The sequence below is a fragment of the Equus asinus genome, chromosome 20, assembly GCF_041296235.1.
Source record: "Equus asinus isolate D_3611 breed Donkey chromosome 20, EquAss-T2T_v2, whole genome shotgun sequence".
Taxonomy (NCBI): Eukaryota; Metazoa; Chordata; class Mammalia; order Perissodactyla; family Equidae; genus Equus; species Equus asinus.
The window spans coordinates 14,703,501-14,727,653 of NC_091809.1; the positions used below are offsets into that span (position 1 = coordinate 14,703,501).

General features: G+C 66.1%; 1 protein-coding gene across 2 annotated transcripts; it reads right to left on the minus strand.

Annotated features, from left to right (window-relative positions):
• On the minus strand, positions 1-23,746 carry SEMA6B (semaphorin 6B). Of its 2 annotated transcripts, none has more exons than XM_070491757.1 (17): positions 23,590-23,746; positions 10,691-10,836; positions 10,449-10,572; positions 9,114-9,174; positions 8,888-8,950; positions 8,353-8,454; positions 7,918-8,008; positions 7,525-7,644; positions 7,124-7,212; positions 4,995-5,212; positions 4,359-4,490; positions 4,025-4,174; positions 3,329-3,511; positions 3,099-3,245; positions 2,381-2,458; positions 2,206-2,264; positions 1-1,876 (listed from the first exon to the last, which is right to left on the minus strand). In XM_070491757.1, the coding sequence occupies exons 2-17, from the start codon at positions 10,806-10,808 to the stop codon at positions 963-965; spliced, it is 2,649 nt and encodes an 882-aa protein (XP_070347858.1). In that variant the 5' UTR covers positions 10,809-10,836; positions 23,590-23,746; the 3' UTR covers positions 1-962. The 2 variants fall into 2 exon arrangements, with proteins under 2 accessions (XP_070347858.1, XP_014698544.3); XM_014843058.3 differs by lacking the exon at positions 23,590-23,746 and adding an exon at positions 11,352-11,654.
• Between the last annotated feature and the right edge of the window lie 407 nt (positions 23,747-24,153).

Sequence of the window (24,153 nt, forward strand, 5' to 3'; positions counted from 1 at the left end):
GCCGGTGGTTGTAAACAGTTTTATTGACGGGGAGGGGGTGGGGGAGGCAGACTCCAGAGAGGAGCCAGGGCTCAGCCGGCCACTCAGCTGGCATGCATGGTCAGCTGGAGGTCAAAGGGGGAGGTCACAAGGGGACAGGTGGCGTGGGACCCTCTGACCACCCTGGGGCCGTATTTACAGGGGGGCCTGCCCGCCTTGGCCGCCCCCCCACCCCGAGACCGCCGAGCCCTTTAGACAGCTGCTGCCACAGTGACTTTCGGGCAGGCCCTCCCAGCCCCCCCTGCCTGAACCCCCGTCCCCAGCTCCCCCTGCGACTTCGAACCGGCACCTCGACGGCCCCCCGGCCTTCTGGAAGCCCCGGCGTCAGCTCAGCGACGCCCAGGCCGCTGGGGCCACCACAGTCGCACACAGACACGCGCACACCCCACGCACACGCCGGCAGCAGCCCTCGCGGGCGCACACACACACGCCACCCTCCCCTTCCTGGCCCCTTGCACACGAACACAGCATGCACACGCACACACACCCACACACGCCAGGAGCCTGGGGGAAGGAGGGACTTTTCGGGGGCGGGGGGAGGCGGGGAGGGGCCTCGGGTCTGCGGCTGCGGCCCCCTCTCCCCATCCCACCGCCTCCAAGCCCCCCGGGCCGCAGCCCCGAGAACGGACTTGTGCAATTGAGTAGAAAACAGCAAAAGAAACGCAAATCGAAAACAAACCAAAACCCACGCGCAGAAGGTCACCCGCAAATCGTGGCACGTTCCTCCCGCCCACCGCCCCCCCTCAAACTGCCTCAGTGTCCTGCGGCCGCAAGCAGGTGGGGGGCCGGGCTCGTTGTGCTTCCGTGCGGCGGAGGGGGCCTCCCCCGCGGCTGGGGTCGGGGGGCCGGAGCACCCACTCGGAGCCGGGCCCCCGTCCTAGGTTCCCGTGGCTGGCACCGCTGAGGCGTCCGGGGACCCCGGCCTAGGGCACGGGGGGCGCAGTCCTGTCCGGCCCCCCGTAGGACAGCAGGTGGGCCAAGTCCGTGCCGGGCCGGATGTGGCGGCCGCGGTGGCGGTCCCCAGGCCGGCCCTCGCCGCTGTTGAAAGTGTGTGTGCGGCGCAGGGCGGCAGCCGGCGGGGCGTGGGGACCCGGCCTCCGGAGGCTGCCCGTGGGCGGCGGGCTCCAGGGCCGCGGGAGGCTGTCGGCGGCTGAGCTTGGGTCCAAGGGGCCCGTGGGCGCTGACACCACCCGCCGGCGGTCCGGGCTGGCATGGGGGGTGAGCGGGAAGTCGCCGTGGGAGGCCCGGCCGGGCCGGGTGGCATAGAGGCGGGGATCGGGGATCGGGTCGCCGGGCGCGGGGGGCTGCTCGGGGGCCCGGGCGGGGGCCAGCAGCAGGAGGGAGGACGAGGCGGAGGCGGGGAGCAGGGGGTGGCCGTGCTCCCAGGTGCGGGGGCCCAGCGCGTGGGGGTGCGGGGTGGGCAGGCGCTTCTGCGGCAGTGGCGTCTGCTCGGGCGTGGGCAGCAGCCCCGAGTCCAGGTCGTGGGGGCCGCCCTGCAGCAGCGTGGCCTTGGCCCAGCCGTTCTGCATGAGCGGGGCCAGCAGGGCCTCGGGGGGCCCCCCGGCACCCCCAGCGCCGCCCCGGCCCCCGGGGCCACCCGCCCGCCGCTCGCCCAGTCGGCTCACGCTCAGCACGGCCTCGCCGCCCCCGTGCGCCAGGATGGCCTCCTTGTCCTTGCGACGGGCCAGCTCGCGCCGCTCGCGGAGGCCCACGTACCAGCCCACGCTGAAGCCGGACACCACGGCGCCCACCACGAAGGCCGCCACCGACGACGTCACCAGCAGGTTCACCGACACCAGCCCGGCGCGCTCCTCCGAGAGGCTGGCCCGCAGGAGCCCTGGCCGGCAGAGGGGCGTGAGAGGGGACAGCCAGGGGACGGTCCCCGCGCCTCCCGCTGCCTCGGGCTTATCCGTCCATCCGTCCGTCCGTCTTCTCAAAGTTCATCTGTCTGCCTTGGGCTGTCTCTTTGTCCCTGTCTCTCAGCGTCTCTGTTCCCCTGGCGTCTGTCTATCCTTCTCCTGCCTCCCCGCCCGGGAGTGGGACACCCTGCCCGCCCGAAGTCCTGATGGAAGCCAGTACCCCCACCCCTCTGGGCACAGCGGGAAAGGGCGTGAGGACCAGGACCAGCGTTCAGGGTCCCCAGGCCTCCTGCCCACGTCCACTTACCCGTGCAGTCCCCTAAGCCTGCCGTGCTGGCCCCGGACACGTCCTGCTCGAAGGGGGCTCTAAGGGGGGGGGCGGGGGCGAGAGGCACGGTCAGCAGAAACCCCTGTCAGGGCGCCGAGGTGGGGGAGCCCCGACCATCAGGAGGGTCAGACGCCACCCCTCCGCCCCCCGGTACCTGGTGCCGGGGCTCAGGAAGACGCAGGCGCCGTCGGGGGCCCACCCGCAGTAGGGGTCCTGGCTGCCGATACAGTTCCTGGAGCAGACAAGGGGCCCGGGGGGCCATCAGCCTTGGTCCCTTCCGCGGCGGCCCCTGCTATCGACCCCGGGAGTCCTCCTGACAAATCTTCGCAGCGGGGGCCACCCCTGCCCATTTTCCAGATAATGACACTGAGGCTCAACAAAGTTCAGTTTCATCCAAATGGCAGAGGCGGCACTGGAGCCCACACGGTCTGAGCCCTGGCTCCGGGCTGTGGCGACATCATGGCCGTGACAGTGGGCGTGGGGTGGGGGTTTGCGTGTGGGGGCCTCACACCGAGCCGAGGGTGGGCTGTGCTTTATCTGCGTGTGATCTTCCCACCCGTTTTAGAGGCAGAGAAACAGCCGCCTCCTTGTCCCCTGGATGCTGCCGCCCTCCTCCGCCTGCAGCCCTCCAGGCTCCCCCTCCCTGGGGGAAGAAGCCGAGTCCTCCCCGTGGCCCCCCAGGCCCCGCACGACCTGCCCGACCCCTCCCTGCCCTCCCTCCTCCCTCTGCTCCTCCCACACGCCTGCCCCAGGGCCTTTGCACAGGCTGTGACCTCCACCCAGCTCATCATTCAATGAGTCAGGATCGTGCCCTCTGCTCCCATGCTCATCTCCCTGGCCTCCCTCCCCAAAGCCGGCCAGGGGGCACTCACTTCATGCACCCCGAGTACTGCTGGCAGCGGGCCACGGGTACCCGGACCACACAGCGGGGGAAGGCTGCCAGCAGGCCACCCGAGGCCACGTCCAGCTCCAGGCTCAGCAGCCGCTGCCCCGTCTCGCTGCCGCTGGTTCGTCCGCACCTGGGTGAGCGGACAGGTGAGAGTCATGACAGGCGCCCCACCACCCCACCCGCCACCCCGCGTGCGGCCACGGCCACTCCCACCTGTCGGGCCGGTAGGTCTCGAACTCCTCCAGGAGGACGCTGGGCCCAGTGGCACCCAGGGCGCTGGCGTTGGGCCACACGAGGAACTTGAGGACGGTGCCCACCTCGGAGCCCAGGAAGACCACGGTCTCATTGCCCCAGGGCCCGGCGGCCACGTCCACGGCCACGCGCGTCAGCTGGTGCCTGGGCCGGGGCAGGTAGGGGTCAGGGTCCACAGCCCTGCGCACCCCCAGCCCGCCTCCCACCTGCACCTGTGGCCCTGAATGTCCCCATTGTCTGGCTCTCTGAGCGTCTCTGTCTCTGACTGTCTCTCTCCATCTTTGTCTCCCTGTGTCTCTCTTCGTCTCTGTCTCTCTGTGTCTCTCTCCGTCTCCTCGTGTGTCTCTCTGTCTCCATCTCCCCGTGTCTCTCTCTGTCTCTGTCTCCTCGTGTCTCTCTCCATCTCTGTCTCCCCATGTCTCTCTCTGTCTCTATGTGTCTCTCTCCATCTCTGCTCCCCCAGGTCTCTCTCTGTCCCTCTTTGTCTCTCTCCATCTCTGTCCCTCTTTGTCTCTCTCCGTCTCTGTCTCCCCGTGTCTCTCCGTCTCCCTGTCTCCGGGCAGCCCGTGCCCGCAGCCGTCTCGAGCGCCTGGCTCCAGCGGGGCCGCCCTCCATCCTCCCGCCGTCCCCGGGCCCTGGCCACGCGCAGGCACCCACCGCATGAGGGTGCGTACGATCCAGGGCCCCTGGCCCAGTGAGGGCACGGCCTCGTCCATCAGGGGGTGGGTCTTGACGAAGCTGAGGATGTCGTCGGGGAAGGCGCTGGACGCGTTGTACTGCATGCCGGGAGCCGCGCAGCAGCCGGGCCTGGGGGACGGGGCGGGGTCAAGGCGGCCGCAGGGGTCCCGCCACCCTGCTCGAAGGGCTGCCGTGTCCCCCACGTGTGTCACAGGAGCGGCCAGACTCAGCCACGGCTCAAACCCCGTGTGGACGTCCGGCCGTGGGGACAGGCCCCCACGTGACACCTGTGCTGGGATGAGGGGGCTCTCACCGGGGCCGCGGCACCTGGTCCTCGGGCACCGGCGTCCAGATGGACTCCGGGGACTTCTGCTCGCGGAAGCGGCCTTCGAACACGGCGGCCACCTGCGTCATGTCAAAGGCGCAGACGGCTGAGCCGGGGATGCTGGTGGGGGGAGTAGAAGAAAGGGAGGTGAGCCCGGGTCGGGGCATGTGGCGGAGGCTGCGTCCTCTGAGCTGCCAGAGGGTCAGTCCCCTGGGCCGGAGACGCCACCCACCCGGGTCCTCTCTCTGTTGTTTAAACAACCCAAGCTCATTGCAGCCTCAGGGCCTTTGCACAGGCTGTCCCTCCAACTTGGAACACTCTTTTCTCTTCCTTCATCTCACACCCATTGAAGCCTAATTCCAATGTCCCCTCCTCCAGGAAGCCCTCCCAGATTTCCTCCAAAGGCAAGAGATGAGGACACCCCCCCACCCCCACAATCTGCCCAGTTCTGACCAAAGGGCCTTGGAGGGTCAGTGTGTGGCTTTGTCCCACCCTGGTCTGGGGCTGAGACCTCTCCAACCTTTCTGAGCCCAGGACCCAGGGAATGTTTGCCGAGTGACTGTGGGGCCTCTCGGCTCACGTCCACCCGAGGTCCCCCATCCGCTCCCGTTGGGGCGCGCTGACCTGTTGCTGGGGGTGGAGAAGACGGCGAGGACCACAGGCCGGCCGCCCAGGCTGACCACGCCCGTGACGGCCTGCAGCACGTTGAAGTAGAAGTGGGAGTCGCCGGGCACCGAGCAGTTGAGCCTCGCCTTCAGGAAGGACGTCCACTGCTTCTCCAGCACGCGCGGGGAGCCGCCCACGTCGTTCTTGCACACACGGGCCACGCGCGACACCACCACCTGGCGCCACAGCAGACACACGGGCGCCTGAGCCCCGGGTCCGAGAAGGCCCATCCGCAGGCCGCGCTGCCCGCCACCCCGGCCGGGAGGGAGGACGCTGGCCCGGGCTCGCTGCCCCGTAGCCATCTGGGCACCAAATCCCCCAGCGGAAACGTGGGGACGACAGTGACGGTCAGAGCAACGTGACAATCGTAATCATCACTGCTTCCATCTATTGGTCGCTCAGTATGTACCAGCACTTCATCCCCATCTTCTCTTGCTGTCCTCCCAAAGCTCTGTGAAGGAGGGCCCACCGATATGCTCACTGTAGGGATGGGGAAACTGAGGCACGGAGAAGGGGAAGTGACTGGCCCAAGGTCACACTGATAGTAAACGGCAGTCTGTGCACTTAACTGTCTGGCTGCGTGAGGAATTGAGGGGCCGGATGGATGGGTAGATGGAGAGACAAATGGATGGATTGTGGATGGAGGGATGGATAAATGAGTTGGAAGGAGAAAATGATGGATAATGAAGGAGATAATCAATAGATGGAGGGATGGAGGGATATGTGGATGGGTGGATGGATGGATGGATGGTGGATGGATGATGGATGGATGGTGGATGGATGGATGGATGGTGGATGGATGGATGGATGGGTGGATGGATGGGTGGATGGATGGATGGGTGGTGGATGGATGGATGGTGGATGGATGGATGGTGGATGGGTGGATGGATGGATGGTGGATGGGTGGATGGGTGGATGGATGGATGGTGGATGGATGGATGGATGATGGATGGATGGGTGGGTGGGCGGGTGGATGGATGGATGGTGGAGGGGTGGATGGTGGATGGATGGATGGATGGTGGATGGATGGATGGTGGATGGATGGATGGTGGATGGATGGTAGATGGATGGTGGATGGATGGGTGGGTGGGTGGGTGGGTGGATGGATGGTGGATGGTGGATGGATGGATGGTGGATGGATGGATGGTGGATGGATGGTGGATGGATGGATGGACGGATGATGGATGGATGGGTGGGTGGGCGGGTGGATGGATGGACGGGTGGAGGGGTGGATGGACGAACAGAAGAGCAGATGGATGTGTGCGTGGAGGAATGGGTAGATGGATGGGTGGGTGGGTGGGTAGATGGATGAAAAGACAGGTAAGTAGATGAACAGTGGTTGCATGGAGAATGAGTGAACGGGTGGGTGGCCCATGGCGATGGGTGAGCAGATGCACGGCTGGACAGAAAGTGGAACAGAATGGACGAGCAGGTTATGAGAGGAGCTGGGTGGCTACGTAACTGGCTACACAGAAGGGTGTGGAGGGAGACGGAGACACGGATGGCGGACGGATGAGCAGAGGGTAGGAGGACAGATCAATGGATGGTTAGGAAAACGAATGACCGGACAGTAGATGGACAAACGGGTGAATAAGTGAGCGAGTGGGACATGCGAGGACAGATATAGAGGAGCATGGAAAAGGTGGGCGTGCGGCCGGCCGGATGGAGGGTGTCTGAGCTGGTGGGTGGGCAGGTGGGTAGCTGGGCATGGCCGGGGGGCGGGCTGAAGAAGAGACAGACGGGCGGCGGAGGGGGCGGGGGAGAGGGCAGATGGATGGACGGTGGAGGGAGGATGGCAGGCAGATGGCGGACGGGCGGGTGGGCAGCACCAGAACCGGATCCCAGGGGTGTGTCTGACTGCAAAGCCGAGACCCTCACCCAGGGCTGTGCACCCAGGTTCTTCCACAGATGGCTCCACCTCGGGCGCCCAGCCCTTGAGGACCAGGGTGGGGGGCGGCACCCTCTCACCCCGGGTGGAGACTCATGGATCCACCTCTGCTCCCCGCTTCCCACGATCAGAGCCTCTCAGCCCTGCGCCCCGCTACGCCGGCCTCTCTGGGGGGCCGAGGGCGGGCGTACGGCCTTACCTTCTCCAGAAAGTTAAACTCCATCGCGATCTCCCGGAAAAAGAAGTAGATGTGGCTGCCCCACTCCACCGCGTGGACGAAGTAGGGTTCTGTAGGAGAGGAGGGGTCAGAGCCCAGCCCCCGCCATGAGAAAGCGTGTGCTGGGGCTGGGAACACATCCGCCAGGGTGCTGCTTTTATTATGAAGGGGGGACATCACCCTGCCGTACCCTTCTTATAGTTCCATTTCAGGCTTCTAAGTCACCCATTTCCAGCAAGTTTTACTTTAGATTCAACTTAAATCTTTCCTCTAGCTTTAGCTTCAGAGAGACCAGTAGGTTCCAAACACGAGATGGGAGGCCCCTCCCTGTCTCCTTGGAGACTCTTATTCTGGTGAGGGGATTTGATGAATGCCCACCCCACCTTTGAACCACTTGGAGTCGTGTTTCACGGTGCGCAGAGTGGGCCGGTCCCCGAGGCTGCGGTAGATGACGGCATCGATGGCTAGGAAGTCGGTGACAGTGGCCGTGAAGAGCATCCCTTCTGGATGGGGGTGAGTCGAGGGGGAGGCAGGTGAGAGATGAGATCAGAGAGGCCAGGGGCTGGTGGGTCAGAACTCGATCTTCCAGGACTGAGCCCACGTGAATCCTGTCCACACTCCAGGGTATGCCCCAAGCTGAGCCCCGACCCCGGCTGACCCCAACTGTGGTCCCCTAGCCACCTTCTAAACAACCCGGACTCCAAGAGTGGAAAATGCCACCACGCCTTGCTCGGGGCCGGGCCCCCATCAGAGGGTCAGAGCTGGGGGACACTCACCAGAGAAGAGGGCCACGTTGGCGTGCTTGGGGTCGTACGGGCAGCGGGCCATGCCGCTGATGTTGTCCCCGAGGGGCTGCAGCGTGTCCATCTGCGGGGGGACAGGGCCTGAGTGTCAGGGTTCCTAGCAACTCCCCCGCTCCACCAGCCCCCACTGCAAGGGGAATCCTGGCTCCTGTTGGATGCTGTGTGACTTGCTCAGTCCCTTAACCTCTCTGGGCTCAGCGTGTTGGTCTGTAAATGATGCTGAGAGTCAATCCTAGTTAAGTGGCTGGGGTTCCCTGAGCCCTGCACAGGCCTCCTTTGGGAGCCTCATCCTTAGTTCGAGGTGAGGGAGCAGGAGGGCATATCCAGGAGGGCTTCCTGCAGGAGGTGCCGTGGCCGAGGACAGGGGAGCACAGGCCGGGAGCAGGGCTCCGAGGGGCGGAGACTCACGCTGTAGTTGGCACAGACGGGGTTGAACGCATTGGATCCGCACACGAACAGCGTGGATTCGTCCCGAAGCAGCAGCACCTTCACGAAGTTTCGACACTCGCCCTGGGGAAGCCAAGGTGGGCGTGGCCACGGGGGCGGGGGCGTGGCTACGGCGGAGAGCGGGGCCAGGGAAGACCTGGGGCCTTGCGGGGAGGGGCCAGGGATGTGGGCGTGGCCAGGACGTTAGGGGCGTGGCTCAAATAAAACTGGGCTGGGGGCGTGGCCACGACTGAGGGCGGGGCCAAGACAGGGAAATACTTTGTATCAGCGGCCGTTGAAGGGGTGGAGCTACGGGAAGACCAGGGCTGTGGGCGTGGCCATAACTAAGGACAATTTTGGGGGCGTGGCCAGGCTCTGGGCGTAGCCATGGCAACACCAGGGTCCTAGCCTAGGATGAAAGCGAGGAGGATTTTGCGGTGGGCGTGGCCAGGACTGATTGGGGGCGTGGCCGGGGCGTGGCCAGCGCGGGCTCGGGGCGTGGCCAGGGCCCACTCACCTCCTGCTTGCCCTTCATCCGACACACGTTGATGTCGCTGGGGTTGGAGCGCCAGGTCAGCTTCTGGGGGCACAGGGAGCTGGTGAGGGGAGCGGGGTCCCTGACAACCCTAGGAACCCCCGCCCGGCAGCCCCGAATCCACCTTGGTCCCCAGGACAGTGTCAGGTCTCCTTGGTGGGAACCCCGAGCGCTGCCCTCTCTCCCCCCACCTGCAGCCCATCCTCACCCGCTGGTATCGCAGCTCCGAGGACGTGGGGGGCTCCAGCTCCACCCGGTACAGGTTGTCCCTGGGGGGTTGTAGTTAGTGAGACTGGGGGGACCTAACCCCCCACGTTCCATCCTCCTGGTGGCAGGTGTGGCGTGCAATGTGGCACATGCCCTCACATGCTTCTGCAACCCCTAACACGCTTCCTCGGGCCCTAAAATGACCCGCAGGTTCTAGCACACCCCGTGGGGCCCTGACCCACCACCTCAGGCTCACATGGCCCCGCCGAGGGCCCTCACTCAACGTGACGAGCTGCCGTGCCCTCAGCTCCTCTCAGTCCCCCGAGGCTGCAGAAAATGCCCCGGCCAGGGTCAGTGGCCACGTCGGGTTAAGTCCAGCGGTCACTTCTCTGTCCTCCTCCCCGTCTCCGCAGTGTCTGACCCGGCCAGTCCACCCTCCTCCTGGGAACTCTGTCCCCACGCAGCCCCTGACCTGCCACCTGCCCGGCTTCCCTCCCACCTCTCTGGGCCCCCCTCGCTCTCCCTCTTTCTCCCTCGTGGGCCCAGGGCTGGGTCCTTGGGTCTCTTCCCTCCCCCACCGGCACCCCTCCTGGGTGGTCTTGTCCACTCTCAGGGCTTGGACCCCATCGATGCCCTCCACGGCCACCATCTTGGTCCAGCATCCATTACTGCCCGCCTGGACCAGTGCAGTCCCCTCTGCCCTGGGGCCTGGCTCCCACCCTCGTCTTCAGTCTGTCATCCCCAGAGTAGCCACCAGAGGGCACTTGGAGCCCCCAAGTCAGGGCCCGCCCTCCTCTGCCCCGCAGCCCTCCAGGCTCCCACCTCCCTGGTGGGCAGGAGAAGCCCGAGTCCTCCTGTCGGCCCCCCAGGCCCTACCCCACCTGCCCCATCTCCTCCCTTCCCTCCCTCCTCCCTCTCTCCTCCTCCTCCCTCTGCTCGGGCCACACGGGCCTCCTCTTGCTCCTCCCACACACCAGGCCCGGTCCCGCCCCAGGGCCTTTGCACAGGCTGTGCCGGCTGCCCGGATTTCTCCCTCTCCCCCAGATTTTCCCCATGGCTGTCTCCTCATCATTCAGGTCTCCACTCTAATGTCCCCTCCTCAGAGAAGCCCTGGGGCGCCACTTCAGCACCCTCTGTAGGCACCCAGTGAGTTTTAACAACTAAACATGTGTCGCCACCTGTTAACACACCATCACAAGCTCTGGGCTCCAACCACACCCGGAGTCCAGAACCCGGGGGGACACAGTCACACTCCAGCCCAACAACAGGCCCTACCACGCAACGCCCCCAGGAGGACCACCACCGGCTCCCCACACGGCCCGACAGTGCCCCATACCTGTCCCCAATGAACAGCGTCCTGTTGACCCGCAGGACGCGCTGGATGTTGAGGTCCTCAGAGCCCTCTGCGGGGGTCAGGCGGCCCGGCCCGCTGCCCACGAACACGGGGTAGTGGTTCAGGTCTGGGGAGGGGGTGTGGAGGGGTGTGATCCAGGGCCGGGGTGGGCTTGGCCCGGGGAGCCCCCTGGGGGAAGGGGACCCTCCCTCAGGACGCCCCCTGCCCCGGGGACCCCCACTCACAGTCCCTGGGGGCGATGCTGAGCGGCGGCGACTCCTCAGGGAAGAGGCCGTGGGCGCCCCCCAGGAGCAGTAGGAGCAGCAGCGCCGGGCGGGGAGGGGGCGCTCGGGGGGTCCGCATGGCGAGGCCGGGCGACCGGAGGGGACACCTGCGGGCGGGGGCAGGACACTGAGCGGCGGCAGATGGCGCTCCCGAGCCACGGTGGCCCGGCCCTTCGCTCCCCAGAAAAAGCCCCACAAAGATCCCAATTCAAACAATAACATCCGCCGGGGCAAGACAGTAATAGTTCCAGCGCCTATTTTATTATCCGAATGGCTTTCCGATGCCATTTGCATTAAAACACAAAAACCTTAAAATGAAAGGTTCAAAAAAAAAAAACACACATTTAGAAACCACAATCTGGGAAGCCCAAGACTTTAGAATTGCAGAATATTCCAGCTGGCCCGAGCCTCTCAGAGACCCCCGGTCAGAGTGATTGCCTTCCCGAGTCCAGACTTTCGGGCCTCTGCTGGAATACCTCTGTGACGGGAGCCTCACTACCTCTCCAGGTGGGGGGGCCGGTCTCCCGCACCGGTTCAAGGGAATTTGAAGAACCTTCCAGGCGTTTGGAGCAGAGGCGCCCCAGGGGGTGACGGGGTTGGTGGGAGTGTGGCCAGAACTCACCCGCTGGTACCCAGCCCTCCACGCCCCTTCCAGAAGGGGGGGCAGCCCGGAGGTGCCAAATAAGAACGCATCAGCCTCGTCCATCCGGGAAGTCTCTGGCGAGCCCCATGCCTCAGTTTCCCCGTCGGAGCAGCAAGGACATCTCGGAGCCCTTGCCCCAACCTGGGGCCCCGGGGGTGCGCCCCGGGGAGGCGAGGGCGGTGCGGGAACTTTGGCCCCGGAGCGCCTGCCTCTGAGGACTCGGGGCCCAAAACAGGAAGGCCCTGCGTGGCCCGGCACGGCTTCCTCCCCGTGACCCTCGACTTCCAGGATTTGTGACTCAGCGGACGCCCGGATCCCACGTGTGCGCGGTCACGGCCCCACTTCCCCGGGTTTCCTTCCCTGACTCCTCCCCGCCTCCTCGGCCTCTGGGGCTCTCAGGGACCCCCGAGCCAGGGCCCTGCCGCCGCCGCTCGGCATTCAAGGCCCCCGCTGCCTACCCCGCCCCACAGCCCCTCGCCCGCCTGCCGGGTCAGCCTGGCCTCTCGGGCCTCCGTCCACCCTGTGCCTTTTTTTTTTTTTTTTTTAACATTTTTTTACATTGTGGCAAAATGTATATAGCGTGAAATTGGCCGTCCTCACCATTTTCAGGGCCCAGCTCAGCGGCATGAAGCACATTCACACGGTTGTGCCACCATCCCCTCCATCCGTCTCCAGAACTTTCCATCTCCCCAAACTGAAGCTCTGTCCCCAGGAAACACTGACTCCCCACCCCTCCCCCAGCCCCTGGCCCCCATCCACTTTCTGTCTCTGTGGATGTGGCTCCTCTGGGGACCTCCTGTGAGTGGACCACACAGTGTGTGTCCCTCTGTGTCTGGCTCATGTCACTGAGCATCACGTCCTCCAGGTCCGTCCACGTGGGAGCAGGCGTCAGGCTCTCCTTCCTTTTCACGGCTGCGTAATATTCCAGGGTGTGGATGGACACATTGTGTTTCTCCATCTCCATCCGTGGACACTCGGGTTGCCTCCACCTCTTGGCAATTATGAATCCCGCTGCTGTGCACACGGGGGTGCAAATATCTTCGGGACCCTGCTTTCAAATCTTCTGGGTCTGTCCCCAGGAGCGGGACTGCCGGGTCACGCGGTCATCCTAGGTTTGACTTCTGAGGAACCGCCATCCTGTTCTCCACGGCGGCTGCTCCCTTTTTCATCCCCGCCACCAACGCCCAGGGTCCCAACTTCTCCACGTCCTCACCGCCGCGTTATTTTCTGACGGCAGCCGCCCTAAGGGGTGTGAGCTGCGCCTTCCCCCCACCGCCCGATGTTTCATCAGAACAATATTTAACTTAAGAAACTTCGAAACGACAGCTTCCATTTACCGTCCACGCAGCATCGTGGCTGGGGGCGCGGCTCCAGAGCCCGGCGGCCAGGGTTCAAACCCCAGCTCTGCCGTTTACATGCTGTGTGACCCCGGGCAGGTCAGCCCCCTCTCTGAGCCTCAGTTTCCTCATCTATAAAACGGGCATGGTGACAGGACTGACCTCAGAGGCCTGGGGGGTGTTAGCACGGCTCCTGGCACACAATAGGTGCTCAAGAAACACTTATGCTCATTGCTGTTGGTGGTGGTGTCATGTTAAGCACCGGACGCTGGGCCGTGTGGCTTCCAGGAACAGTTCATGACCCCCCTCCATGGCTCTAGCGGGGTTGCTGCCACATTGAGCGCATTCTGCAGATGGGGAAACTGAGGCACCGATGAGGGGCCTCGAGGGAGGACCGGGCCTGGGGCTCTCTGGCTCTGGAATCTGGCTCCAAGGTGTTGGGCACGGTTGTAGCAAGATTAATAAGGTGAGGGTCGCTCGTCCCTCACCCCCGGGGGACCAGCAGCCATTAATACCCAGCTCGCAGACGGGCAGACTGAGGCCCAGGTCCGGAGGGGACCTCAGGGCTCGTTTTCCCCAACTTTGCGACGCAGCCACTCGGGGTCCCTGTCGTCCTCACACCACGGCTGCCTCCAGCCCCACAGAGCGGCCCGAGGACCCCGCGACCCCAGCCGGGCTGTTCCGGCCTCACACTCGCTTCTCCTCCAGGATCGCCGACGCAGCGACGGCCCCAGCGTCCCTGAGCCGAAGGCCGGGGCGTCCGCCTCCCTGTCCCCTGTGTGGCCTGTGTCACCACTGCTCTGAGCGCCCCCTAGCCCGGCTCCCGCCTCCCACCCGGTCCCCAGGCCTCCGGGCCTCTGCCCCTTCCACATCCTCCTCACGGTGGCAAAGGATCTTTCTAGAACTCACATCTTCTCTGCTTCTGCTCCGCCCTAAACCAGGGTGTCCTCTCGGCTCTGCTGACATCGGGGCCGGGTCATCTCGGTGGGGCCGTCCTGGGCGCTGCGGGGGGCTGAGCAGCATCCCTGGTCCCCACCCACTTGATGCCAGGAGCACCCCCAGTGTAACAGGCACAGATGTCCCCAGACATTGTCCTGTGGCCCTTAGGGTGGAAACCTGCTGAATCAGCCTGAGTTCTTTCCACGATAATGCAGAACTGGAGCCCACGTGCTCTTTTGGGGGGTCTGGGCCACTTTGGGGCTGCCTCGCGGCCCCGGGCCTCAGTTTACCCCCTGACCCGGGGTTCCCGGAGGCCTCAGCACCTCCCCCACCCTCTCCAAGACCATCTGCTTCTCTTCGTGAAACTCGAGGCACCCCTGCCAGAAGCCGCCCGGCGCCCGGCGTCCGGAAGCGGCCCCACCACCTGCCCTGCCACCTGGCCCCCCGGAGCCACCCAGGGCAGCAGAGGGGGGGTGCCGCGGGCATGCAGGGCTCCCCTTGCAGCCCTGGGGACACGCGTGCACGGCCCCAGGGACGGTTACAAAGCCGTGAGCGCCAGCCCACACCCATGCCACCTGACCCCTCAACGGTCACTCAACTCTTGGCACACGGTCCCACTGCTCAGATGGGGAAACTGAGGCAGAGATGGACATTTCCTCGAGGCCACCTGACTTCATCGCCTGCCACCCTCCTGAGTCCCCCCGGACCATCCTCCTGGGGGACCCTGCCGCCTTAGTTATTATCATCATTTCGTCATAGCTTCGAATTTCCTTCTGGAACATTCCTCCCACCTGGGGCGTCTTCGGGCCGGGGAATCTGGGCTCCTCGTGGCCCCTGACTCCCCCGGGTATAAATTTTAGGGTCAGCTAGAAAGTTCCGAGAGCTCAGGTCACGCCTAGGACTTGCCCCCCGACCTCCGGGCCCCCAGCCTCCTTCCCTCACCCTCACGTTCGAGGCCAGCAAGGCCCGTGCGCTCTGCCTGCGAACGGATCCCGAATTCTGGTCCCTTCCAGGGCGGCCCCCTCGTCCAGCGGTCACCTCCGGCCTGGACCAGGGCAGCCTGTGCTCCCCGAAGCCGCCACCAGAGGGCGCCCGGGAGCCCTGAGTCGGGCCCGCCGCCTCTGCCCGCAGCCCTCCAGGCTCCCCCTCCCTCGCAGAGAAGCCGAGTCCTCCCCGCGGCCCCGCACGACCTGCCCCGTCCCCTCCCTGCCCTCCCTCCTCCCTCCCTCCCCCTCCTCCCGCTGCTCCAGCCACACGGCCTTCTCGCTGCGCCTCCAAACACGAGGCCCGTCCTGCCCCAGGGCCTTTGCACGGGCTGTGCCCCCACACCTGTCTCTTCTCTCAGATACCCACATGGCTCTCCCGAGATTTCAAGTCTCACCTCCTCCGAGAGACCCCCTGGCCACCAGCCGGGATCCGCAGCCTCCTCCCTCCCCGGGCACCCCCCCCCATCTGGTGTCACACACCCTTAGACTGAGAGGGGTCCTCCGACCAGCAGCCTCAGTCTCCCTCGGGAGCCGCGGGGAAGGCAGAGCCCCGGCCCCCCCAGACCTGCCCAACCGGAGCCCGCGTCTCAGCCGGATCGCGCAGGGACCCGGGGGCACAAGAATCCTGAGAGGCTCGCCTTGTGCCCGGATGTCCCCCCAGGAAGCTGCTGGCTGGACCCCCCCACCCCCCACCCCATGGTGGCTTTGGGGTCGTCACTTTCCGAGGCCCAATTCACGGCGGGCGCCAGGCTGCCCAACGCGCATGCGCACGCGCCCTCCCACCCCGCCCAGCCCGCTCTCGCTGGCTGGCTGGGGAAACTGAGGCCCCCAGAGGGAGAGCTGGGCGGACGACACGGGCCGCTGAAGAGCCTCGAGTCAGCAGCTCGGTCCCCGCGTCACACGGCCCGGGTTCCACCCCCGGCTCTGCCTCCAGCAGCCGCCACCCCCTGCCTGGGCCTCAGTTTCCCCATCGACCACCCGTGGCTGTTTCACTGCAGCGAGGGACGGAAGGCCCAACGGAAGCCATGCACGTGGGTGGCCTCCGATGTCCCCGAGGCCGGGGGCGAAAGGCGAACCCCAAAGGTGCAAAACCCCGTTATTTGCAGCGTCATCAACGGAGTCATTATTATTATTAATATTGTCACTGTCGTTGCTATTATTCAAGAAATAATAATATGTTTCAATTCGGGCGCCGGAGGACCCGGCCGCATGCTCCCCGGAATCAGTCGGCTCAGGGAGGACCCCGTCCATCTGCCACAAGCCCCTCCTGGGCCAGAGGCTGCCGGCAGCACACGGCGGGGGGCTGGCGCTCAGGTCCCTCCTGTACTGGTTCCACCAGCTCCGCTCAGGCCCTGCGCCTGCCCTGCTCTAACACCCCCCATGGCTCCCTTGTACCCGACGAGGAAGAGCCGATTTCCCCACCTTGACGCTTAGGGAGCCTCCCGGCCTCCTCCCGCTCGCCCTCCACCCCCGCCTGCCAGGCGCGCCCCGAAGCCACCAGCCCGCCCCCCGGCCCTGGCTCAGGCGGTGCCCTCTGCCCCTGGGGCCCCCGCCCCGTCACCCAGACGTAGTATTGTCACTCTCCCTCCTTAAAGCCCCACAGCCAACTCCCACCCACCAGCCGAGGCCACATGTGCACGTCCCCTCCTCCAGGAAGCCTTCCCTGACGGCCCTGGCCTCCAGCCTCAGTTTCCCCGGGGCTCCCGGGAGCCACGCCTCCTCCCTTGGCAACCCAGGAGCGTCTGCGTCCGGCTCTGGCTCCCTGTGCCCGGCATCGGGAGCTCTTCATCGGATCCTTGTGTGAGCCATTATTGAGCGCCAGCTGTGTGCACCAGACACTGTTCCAGGCGTGGGGACACTGCTGTGACCAGGACAGCGGCAAAGTCCTGCCCTCGGGGGGCTCCTGGTCCCCTGGGGAGACGGGGGTGCGCACGGTGCCAGGTAACAGGGCTCGGAAACTTCTGGTAACGATGAGGAACACGACGGCCCAAATCCACAGAAAGACAGCAGTGATGGAGGAGCTGGAACCGCTCAGGGAGCAGCAGGAACATCCTGGGGGGGCTGCCCTTCACGATGGGGACCCCGGGGACTCGCCCCCTTTTCCAGACAAGACCCGGAGCCTCGAGTTTCTCGTCTGTCCAACGGGGCGCTGGAACCCGACTGGGTCCACACGCTCGCTCTCCGTGAAGTCACCTTGCTGGGTGACCTTGGGCCAGCGGCTTGCCCTCTCTGGGCCTCTCTGCACCACATCAGGGCCTCGGCGACGCGGGGCCAGGCTCAGAGCCCCTGTTTCTCCATCTGCCACGGCGGCTCCGGTTCCACGGGAGGAGCTGCTGTCGCCCGGCCGGCGTCCCCGGGCGGATCGGGTGACCGCGCAGCCGGGCCCGCGCCGTCCAGGTCCGGTTACGGCCGTGCTTCCAGCTGCCCCACAGCTGCCGCCGCCGCCCGGGCTGTCTAGGAACGGGGCCCGCAGCCGGGGGTCCCTCTCCCGCCCGGGACGCACCCAGGGCGTCCTCCCCTCCATCCTCAACCCTCTTCCCTGTGTTCTCGAATCCCGGAGCCTCAGTTTCCCCATCAGTGAACCCAGAACCCGCGTCGGGTGATCACGAGGTGCTCAGAAACGGTGCCAACTGCTGTGCAGCCTTGGGTTATAGCCTTCCCCTCTCTGGTCTTGCTTCCTCCTCTGTAAATGGCGCATGAGGACATCGGCTCCCCGGGGCAGTGGCCTGACACACAGTAGGTGCGAAGACTCGATGAAGCCCCTACTGTGCGCCAGGCGCGGGCCAGCTCTTCCCGGGTGGGAACTCGCCTCCTGCCCACCCCAGCCCCGTGCGGCAGAGACCGGCACCCTCGTCCCCATGCCGCAGAGGGAGCAAGCGAGGCTCAGAGAGGCGAAGCCACTTGGCCAAGGTCACACAGCACGGGAGGCTGCGGGCGAGACTGGAACCCAGGCCCGGTGGGTTGGGTCTCCCGCCTCTTGCGGACATTTGCTGAGCGCCCCCGAGGCGCCATCTGTCGCCGGGGCCTAAAGGAACATTCTGGAGCAGAGACCCAGACAGAGGCTGCCCGGTGCCCGGGCCACTCAGGGAGCAGCCAGGTGGCAGAGGCAGGACCTCGAGGCTGGGACACGGACCGGGGGGCTCCCGGGTCATTAACTGGAATCTCGGTTCGGAAACTGGGCCACCAGGAGGCAAACTGGAAGCAGCAACTGGTAAGGGGGGGGGTGGGGACACATTCCGGGGCATTCCGCCACCATCGGAGGAAGCCCCAGTGTCACTGATGCCCCCAGGAGGGAGGGGACCGGGGTGGGGGCCGGGCGCCACAGGTTCCCAAGTTGGGGGGCCCCCGGGCAGATAGACCCCGCCCTCGGCCCCAATTTGGAGGAAATTCAGAAAACGTGGGGCCCCATTTTGGGGGACACAGACGTGGTCCCCGCCCTCGGGGTCGCGGTCTGAGGGCAGAGGAGGAGTCGGCCCCCTCAGCAGGGTTCTCCCCTCCCCCAGGCTGAGCCCCCCACCCCACGGGGAGGCCACGGGGGACCCCCACGGGGGACGGCAGGGGGACAGAAGCGGGGCAGGAGGCAGGCGGGGCCCCGCCAAGCGCTGCTGGGAACGGAAGACCTGGCGAAGGAACTCGGAGAAGACAAAGGCGGGAAACAGGTCCCGGGGGGACGGCCCCGGGGTCAGAGCGGACCACAAGGCCCGTGAGTCAGGGCTCAGGAATGGCAGGCGGAGGGCGGGGGACGTGGGCCCCGGGGGAGGGGGCATGAGAACTGGGCCTCCGCGGGGCCCCCCGTTCGCCGGGGGACCTCGGGGAATCGGCCACCCCGGCCCGGGCCCCTTTTCTCCGCAGAGCTGGGGCTCCGAGCTTCAAAGCGGAGTAAGAGCGGACACTTATGGAGTGCCGACTGTGTTCCAGGCCCTGTGCCACCGGCTTTCCGGAAAGCGCTGCTGGGAGGGGTTCTTCGCGCCATTTTACAGGTGAAGAAACTGAGGCCCAGAGAGGGCGAGTGAGACGCCTGAGGTTGCACAGCGAGGAAGTGGCCGTCCTGGGATTCCAGCCCAGGCCATGGGGTACAGACGCCACCCGCCCCGGAGAAAGGGGCTCCCAGTCAGTCCCCACGTGCTCCCATCAGCGAGTCCAGAATCTTCCCCGTCCACCCGCTTCTTTCCCCTCTACCGCTGCAGCCTGGCCGGCCCCCAGCATCCTCCCCTGGACCAGCTGTGTCCCCTCTGCCCTGGTCCCCTGGCCCCCGGCTCCCATCCTCGCCCCCCGCAGTCTGTGCTCCCCGCAGCCCCCCAGGCCCTGCACGACCTGCCCCGTCCCCTCCCTGCCCTCCCTCCTCCCTCTCTCCCCCTCCTCCCTCTGCTCCAGCCACACGGTCTCCTCACTGCTCCTCCCACACCCCAGGCCTGGGCCTGCCCCAGGGCCTTTGCACATGCTGTGCCCGCTGCCTGGAATGCTCTTCCTCCAGATCTCTGCACGACCGGCTCCTCCTCATTTTCCAGGTCTCGGCTCAAATGACACCTCCTCAGAGCCACCGTCTGTGACACCAGCAGCTAAAACGGCCCCCCCTTCTCAGCTACAACACCCCGCTTATTGCCCTCAGGGCTCGAGTCATCCGGATTTATTTTTTTTCCCTGAGTAAGTCCCCCCCAGCCAGGAGCTCGACAAAGGCAGGGCCGGGTTGGCCTCGGTCACTGAGGTCCCCAGCACCTGGCACAATGGAGGGGCTCATGGGATATCTGTCCACTGGTCACACGACAGCAAAGACCCCTCCAGCTCCCATGAGACCCGGGCTGAGGCCACAAGTCTCCGCTTTCCAAAGTTATTCCTTTTTCCAGAAAAAACCCACAAAAAGCCAGAACTATGCCCGGCATGTTGCCGGCCTCCTCTTGTTTGAACGTTTAACCCTAAGGGAGAGAGAAAAGCAGCATCCATATATTACAGAGGGGGAAACTGAGTCTCAGAGAGGGCGCGTGAGTGAGTGAAGAGATGGATCCAAACCCAGGTAAGCCTGATCCGACCAGGCAGTCTCTGAGGGCAAGAATTCAGAGTCTCGGCTCCCTGGGGCCTCTGACTCCTTGGGCTCCGGGTAAGGGAGCAGGTTCTGAAACCATCAGCAAACACGTGGCCTCCTCGGGTGAACTCCTACACATCCGTCACGGCCCTAGCAGCAATGCCCCTCCTTGGTGCATCTTCCCTGATCCCCTGGGCAGAGCCCAACAGTCCCCAGCCCATTCACTCCCTTTGTCCCGGCCCTGAGCCCACGTAGCAGAGAGGGCCACTGTCCGCCTCTGTGTCCCCTCCTCCAGCCCGGAGGCCCCTTGAGGGCCAACTAGTCACCACAGCTGAATCCTCTCTCTGGGATCACAGTGTCACCCAGCACCGGGCATGACACACGGGGGGCCCCTGGGAGCGTTTGTTGAGTGACTGATCTCCCCAACGGCCCCGGACCAGGGCGCCCCCAGGAGCCCCTGAGTACCCACAATCCTCCGGGCTCCTGCAGTCGGGAAGTTCTCTCCTAGGTCTGCCTTTGGACGGCAGGCTCGGCCGGGGCCAAGGTGGATCCTGGGAAATGTAGTCCTCACTAGGCTGGGCCTTCCTCCCAGCAGGTCCTGGGGCGGCCACCTTTGGTCCCCAGGGCCAGACAGCGAAGGGTCACAGAGGGCAGCTGGGGGGAGGCCCCGTCTCCCTGCCCGGGGGGACGGAGGAGGGGTCCCCCACCTCCCGCGTCCCCTCCTGATGCCACTTTCTCTGGACGTCCCCAAAGGACAGGGGACAAACAACCTGGACAGTAAAGGAGAATCATATGGCTTAGGCCGCACACTGAGCCTACGCCGTCCGCCACACTGGGGGTGTTGAGGCCGCCTCGAGCCTCAGTTTCTCTTTTTCCACTCAACACGGCCGTCCCCACAGTCCACCCGCATCCCCGCTGGGTCTTAGAGGAGGATCAGTCTGGGGGTCCGCGGCCCCTTCAATGGCTTAGAACTTCAGAATGATGGGATCTTAAACGTGACAGTTCAGAAAACCCACAACCCCTGGAAATTTCAAAGAAATCTGGATGGTCACCTGGGCCTGATGGGGATCAGAATGATTCTTCCAGGATTCTGGAAAGATGGCTGTCCAACCTCACTTGCTTGCCTCCAAGGATGGGAGGCTCAGCACCTCTCTGAGCAGCTCGCTTGGTTTCCAGGAGCCTGTCTCTGTGGCCGCTGCAGGTCTGAAGCATTGCCCATTCCCTCCTCTGCTCTAAAACCTTCCATGGCTCCCTATTGCCCTTGGGATAAAGCCCGCTCCTCAGCCTGGCGTTCTCGGCCCCTACCCACCTCTCAGGCTTAAATGCTCACTGTCTCCCATCCTTAAAACAGCCCAGCCACTCAGCGCTCCCCCAGCACACCCTGCCGTGGCTATCCTTGCCACTCCCGCCATCTGGAGTCCCTGTCCCCTCTCTCCTCCTGGCAACATGCTTCTCAGCCTTCAAGCCCAGTGCCGGCACCCCCTCCTCCAGGCAGCCCTCCCTGCCTCCCCCTCTCCTGCCTCCGCCCGAGGCCTCTCCGGGCCCCCAGCATCGCCCATCACAGGACAGGGCCACACCCCGGGGCCGGCCAGGGACGCCTCCTTCCCGGGAGACGGGCAGCGGCCGGCACGTCCTTCAGCCCCCGGGGACCCAGCTCACCTGGCCCGCCGCTGACGTCAGGGTTACCTTGCCAAGGACACTTGGGTTTCTGTCTCCCGGGCCAGCCCCCGGGAACCCAGCAAGGCCCGTCCCAAGGCCGGGCCACACTGCGGGCGCCAACCCCCCACAGCGCCCATCTCCAGAACCTTCCGTGCCCCGTGGACAGCCCGGAGCCCAGAGGAGGAACGGCTCCTCCCAGGGGACAAATTCCCTCTCACCTCACAGCACAGGAGGCGACAGGACCCTGAGGACCCACGGGCCACGGAGGGAGGGGTAACAAACAGGTCCAGGGTGTTCTCGGGTGACTTCTCTCTCTGCCTCGTCTCCCTCCACTCAGGTCCTGAAACCAAGAGCTCCTCCCGGGGTGACCACAGCCCAGAGAGGGCTAGCGACCGGGCTGAGGCCACACAGTGGCGTCCTGCCCTCAGTCCCCTTCTGTGCCCTCTAAGCCCAATTTTAGGGGGGCCGAGGGGCGGGGCGTTAGAGCTCCAGGCCCAATTTCTGCCCAGCCCAGGCCCAAGCAGCCCCAGGGACGGAGGGGCCTGGCTCCCCTCTTCGCCCCCTCTGCCGCCTGCCTGGGCCTCAGTTTCCCCATCTGCTCTTAGGACGGACACACTACAGTTTAATGCAGTTTCTGCCAGGCTGCCACCCACCCACCACCCAAGGGGGTCTCCTAGGGGCCACCGTGACCCCCAGCTGCCACTTTCCCCTCCCGGGCCAGCCCTGACCCCGCTCACGACCCCCAGCCATCCACCCACATCCTGTACTCGCTCTAAATCGGGTTGACCGCCATTGTCCAGGAGCACCCCAAATTTCACCCCTAAAAGAAACCGTGTCGGCCAGGATGTGGGCCAGGGGCTGAGGGCTGCTTGAGGCCATGGGGGAGGGGGTGTCCCAGGGGGGCTGACTTTTATTTTGGAGAGGGGATTTGGACCCCTTGAGAAGGAACCCAGAAAAATAAGAAGGGATGCAATTTTGCAAATAGAGTGGGGGGCAAGGGGGGCCTTCTGGAGCACCAGCCATTAGGCCCCTGTTCCCCCAAAGCTTGAGGGCCCCCCTCCTAACGCAAGCCCAGGTCCCCTCCAGCCTGGGGGGTCAAAGCTGACAACCTCAGGCGGAGGCTGCCAAGAGCTCAGCCCTAAAGGGCCACACAGGGGCTGAGGGTCTATGACCCGCCCCCAGCCCCGGGACTCCAGCTCCAGCGTCTACACGTCCCGGGCAGGGGCAGGGCCGGGGGTTCCCACCAGCAGCGCCCCCTCTGGGAGGCGCCCCAAACTCGGAGGGCGCCCGGAGGCGGAGAGCAGGACAGGGGGGCACGTGACCCCCGCCCCGGGGACCAATCAGCGCCCGCAGGAGGGGGGCCCCACTCTGCGCCCCCCACCCCGCCCGGCGCGCACGGAGAGAGACGCTTTCTTTGTCCCTTTGTCAGCTCTTGGGGGGCTCCGAACCCCCGGGCCCCCCCTGCAGAGGCGGATCCGGCCTGGCCGGCCCTCCCCCCGCCCCCCGCTGCCGCTCCCCGGGGGCTCGGGCCCTGGACTCGTTCCGGGCCGGCGTGAGCCTGGAGAGGGCTCCGGGGCGCCCAAGGCGCGGCGGCTGGAGCGCGGAGTGGGGCGGAGGGGCCTCGCCGCGCCGGGACCACCTCAGCAGCCCGGGGTCGGCCCGGACTTAGCTCTCAGGGCCCCGCCCCCCAACACCACCCCCAGCCCCGGCCAGCAGGCCCCCTGCCTGCCCTGAACCCCCCACCTGGGCCCCAATCCAGCTCCCCAGCGGCGCAGCCGCGAGCCCCCATCATTGTGCCTCCCACGGCCCCCCCCAGGACAAAATCGCCACCCGCTGCGGTGCCGCCAGCACCCCCATTATAGCCGCACATCCAGGCCCCCAGTCCACGATCCAGGGGCCCCCCCTCGGCTGCGGTGCCATGAGACACCCCCATGATGGAGCCTCATTCAGCGCCCCAGGCCCAAATCGAGCCCCGGAAAGGCGCTGTTACCGGAGCCCCATCACACCGCTCCAGACAGCGACCCCCCCAAATGCAGCCCCCTCCCCAGCTGCGTGGCCCACAGAGCCTGGCCTTAGAGCGCTCGAACCCCCCCCTCCCCGGCCCCAAATCCATCGCCCTCTCGCTGGTGGGGCCCTCGGGGCCCCCACCCGAGCGCCCGACCCGGCCACCGCAGCCGACAATTGGGGCCCCCAGCTGCGTGCCGACAGACCCCCCCGCCCAACGGCGAGCACCTCCCCCCACCCCCAGCCCCTCGCAGACGCCCCGGGGCGCTTACCTCGGAGCCGCGGGCGCCGCGAGTGCGCGGGAGGGAGCGCGAGGGCGGAGGGCGCGGGCGGGGGGCCGTGCGCGCACCTGTCCCGCCGGCCGCTCAGCCCGGCATCCCGGGGGGGGGCGCTGGGGGCGCGCGCTCTCCCCGCCCCCGGGCCCGCGGCGCTGCGCGGGGGAGGGGGCTCAGCCCCGGTCCCCGGCGCGCTGGCGTCGGCTCCGGGGGGGGCGCTGCGCGGCGGCCGGACCGGGGGCGCGCCGCGGCCGCATCTCCTCCGCCCGCCGCGGCCGCCGCTGCGACTCGCGGCTCCGCCACCTCCGCCCCCCCCCCCCGCCCTCTTCGGCACCCCCCCCAAAGCCGGGCCGGAGCCGCGCAAAACCCGGCGCGGAGCGGAGGGCGGAGCCGGGTGGGCGGCCCGGAGGCGCTGGGCTGGAGGAGGAGGGTGGGGGAGGGATGGGGGAGCGACCCGAGAAAAGGCGCTCTGCTTTTGTGCGCGGGGGCCGCCTAATGGGTCCCCCTGACTTCCCGCCCCGGTCCACGCCGGCCACACCGCATCCCAGGACCCATCCCCCG

Excerpts from the sequence above, each read along its gene's own strand:
- SEMA6B (XM_014843058.3), bottom strand. The coding sequence starts at position 11,422 with ATGCGTTCTTATTTGGCACCTCCGGGCTGCCCCCCCTTCTGGAAGGGG. Across the intron at positions 9,175-10,448 it reads ACGCTGTTCATTGGGGACAG|GGACAACCTGTACCGGGTGG; the intron begins GTATGGGGCACT and ends ACAACCCCCCAG. Across the intron at positions 8,455-8,887 it reads GGATGAAGGGCAAGCAGGAG|GGCGAGTGTCGAAACTTCGT; the intron begins GTGAGTGGGCCC and ends TGGCTTCCCCAG.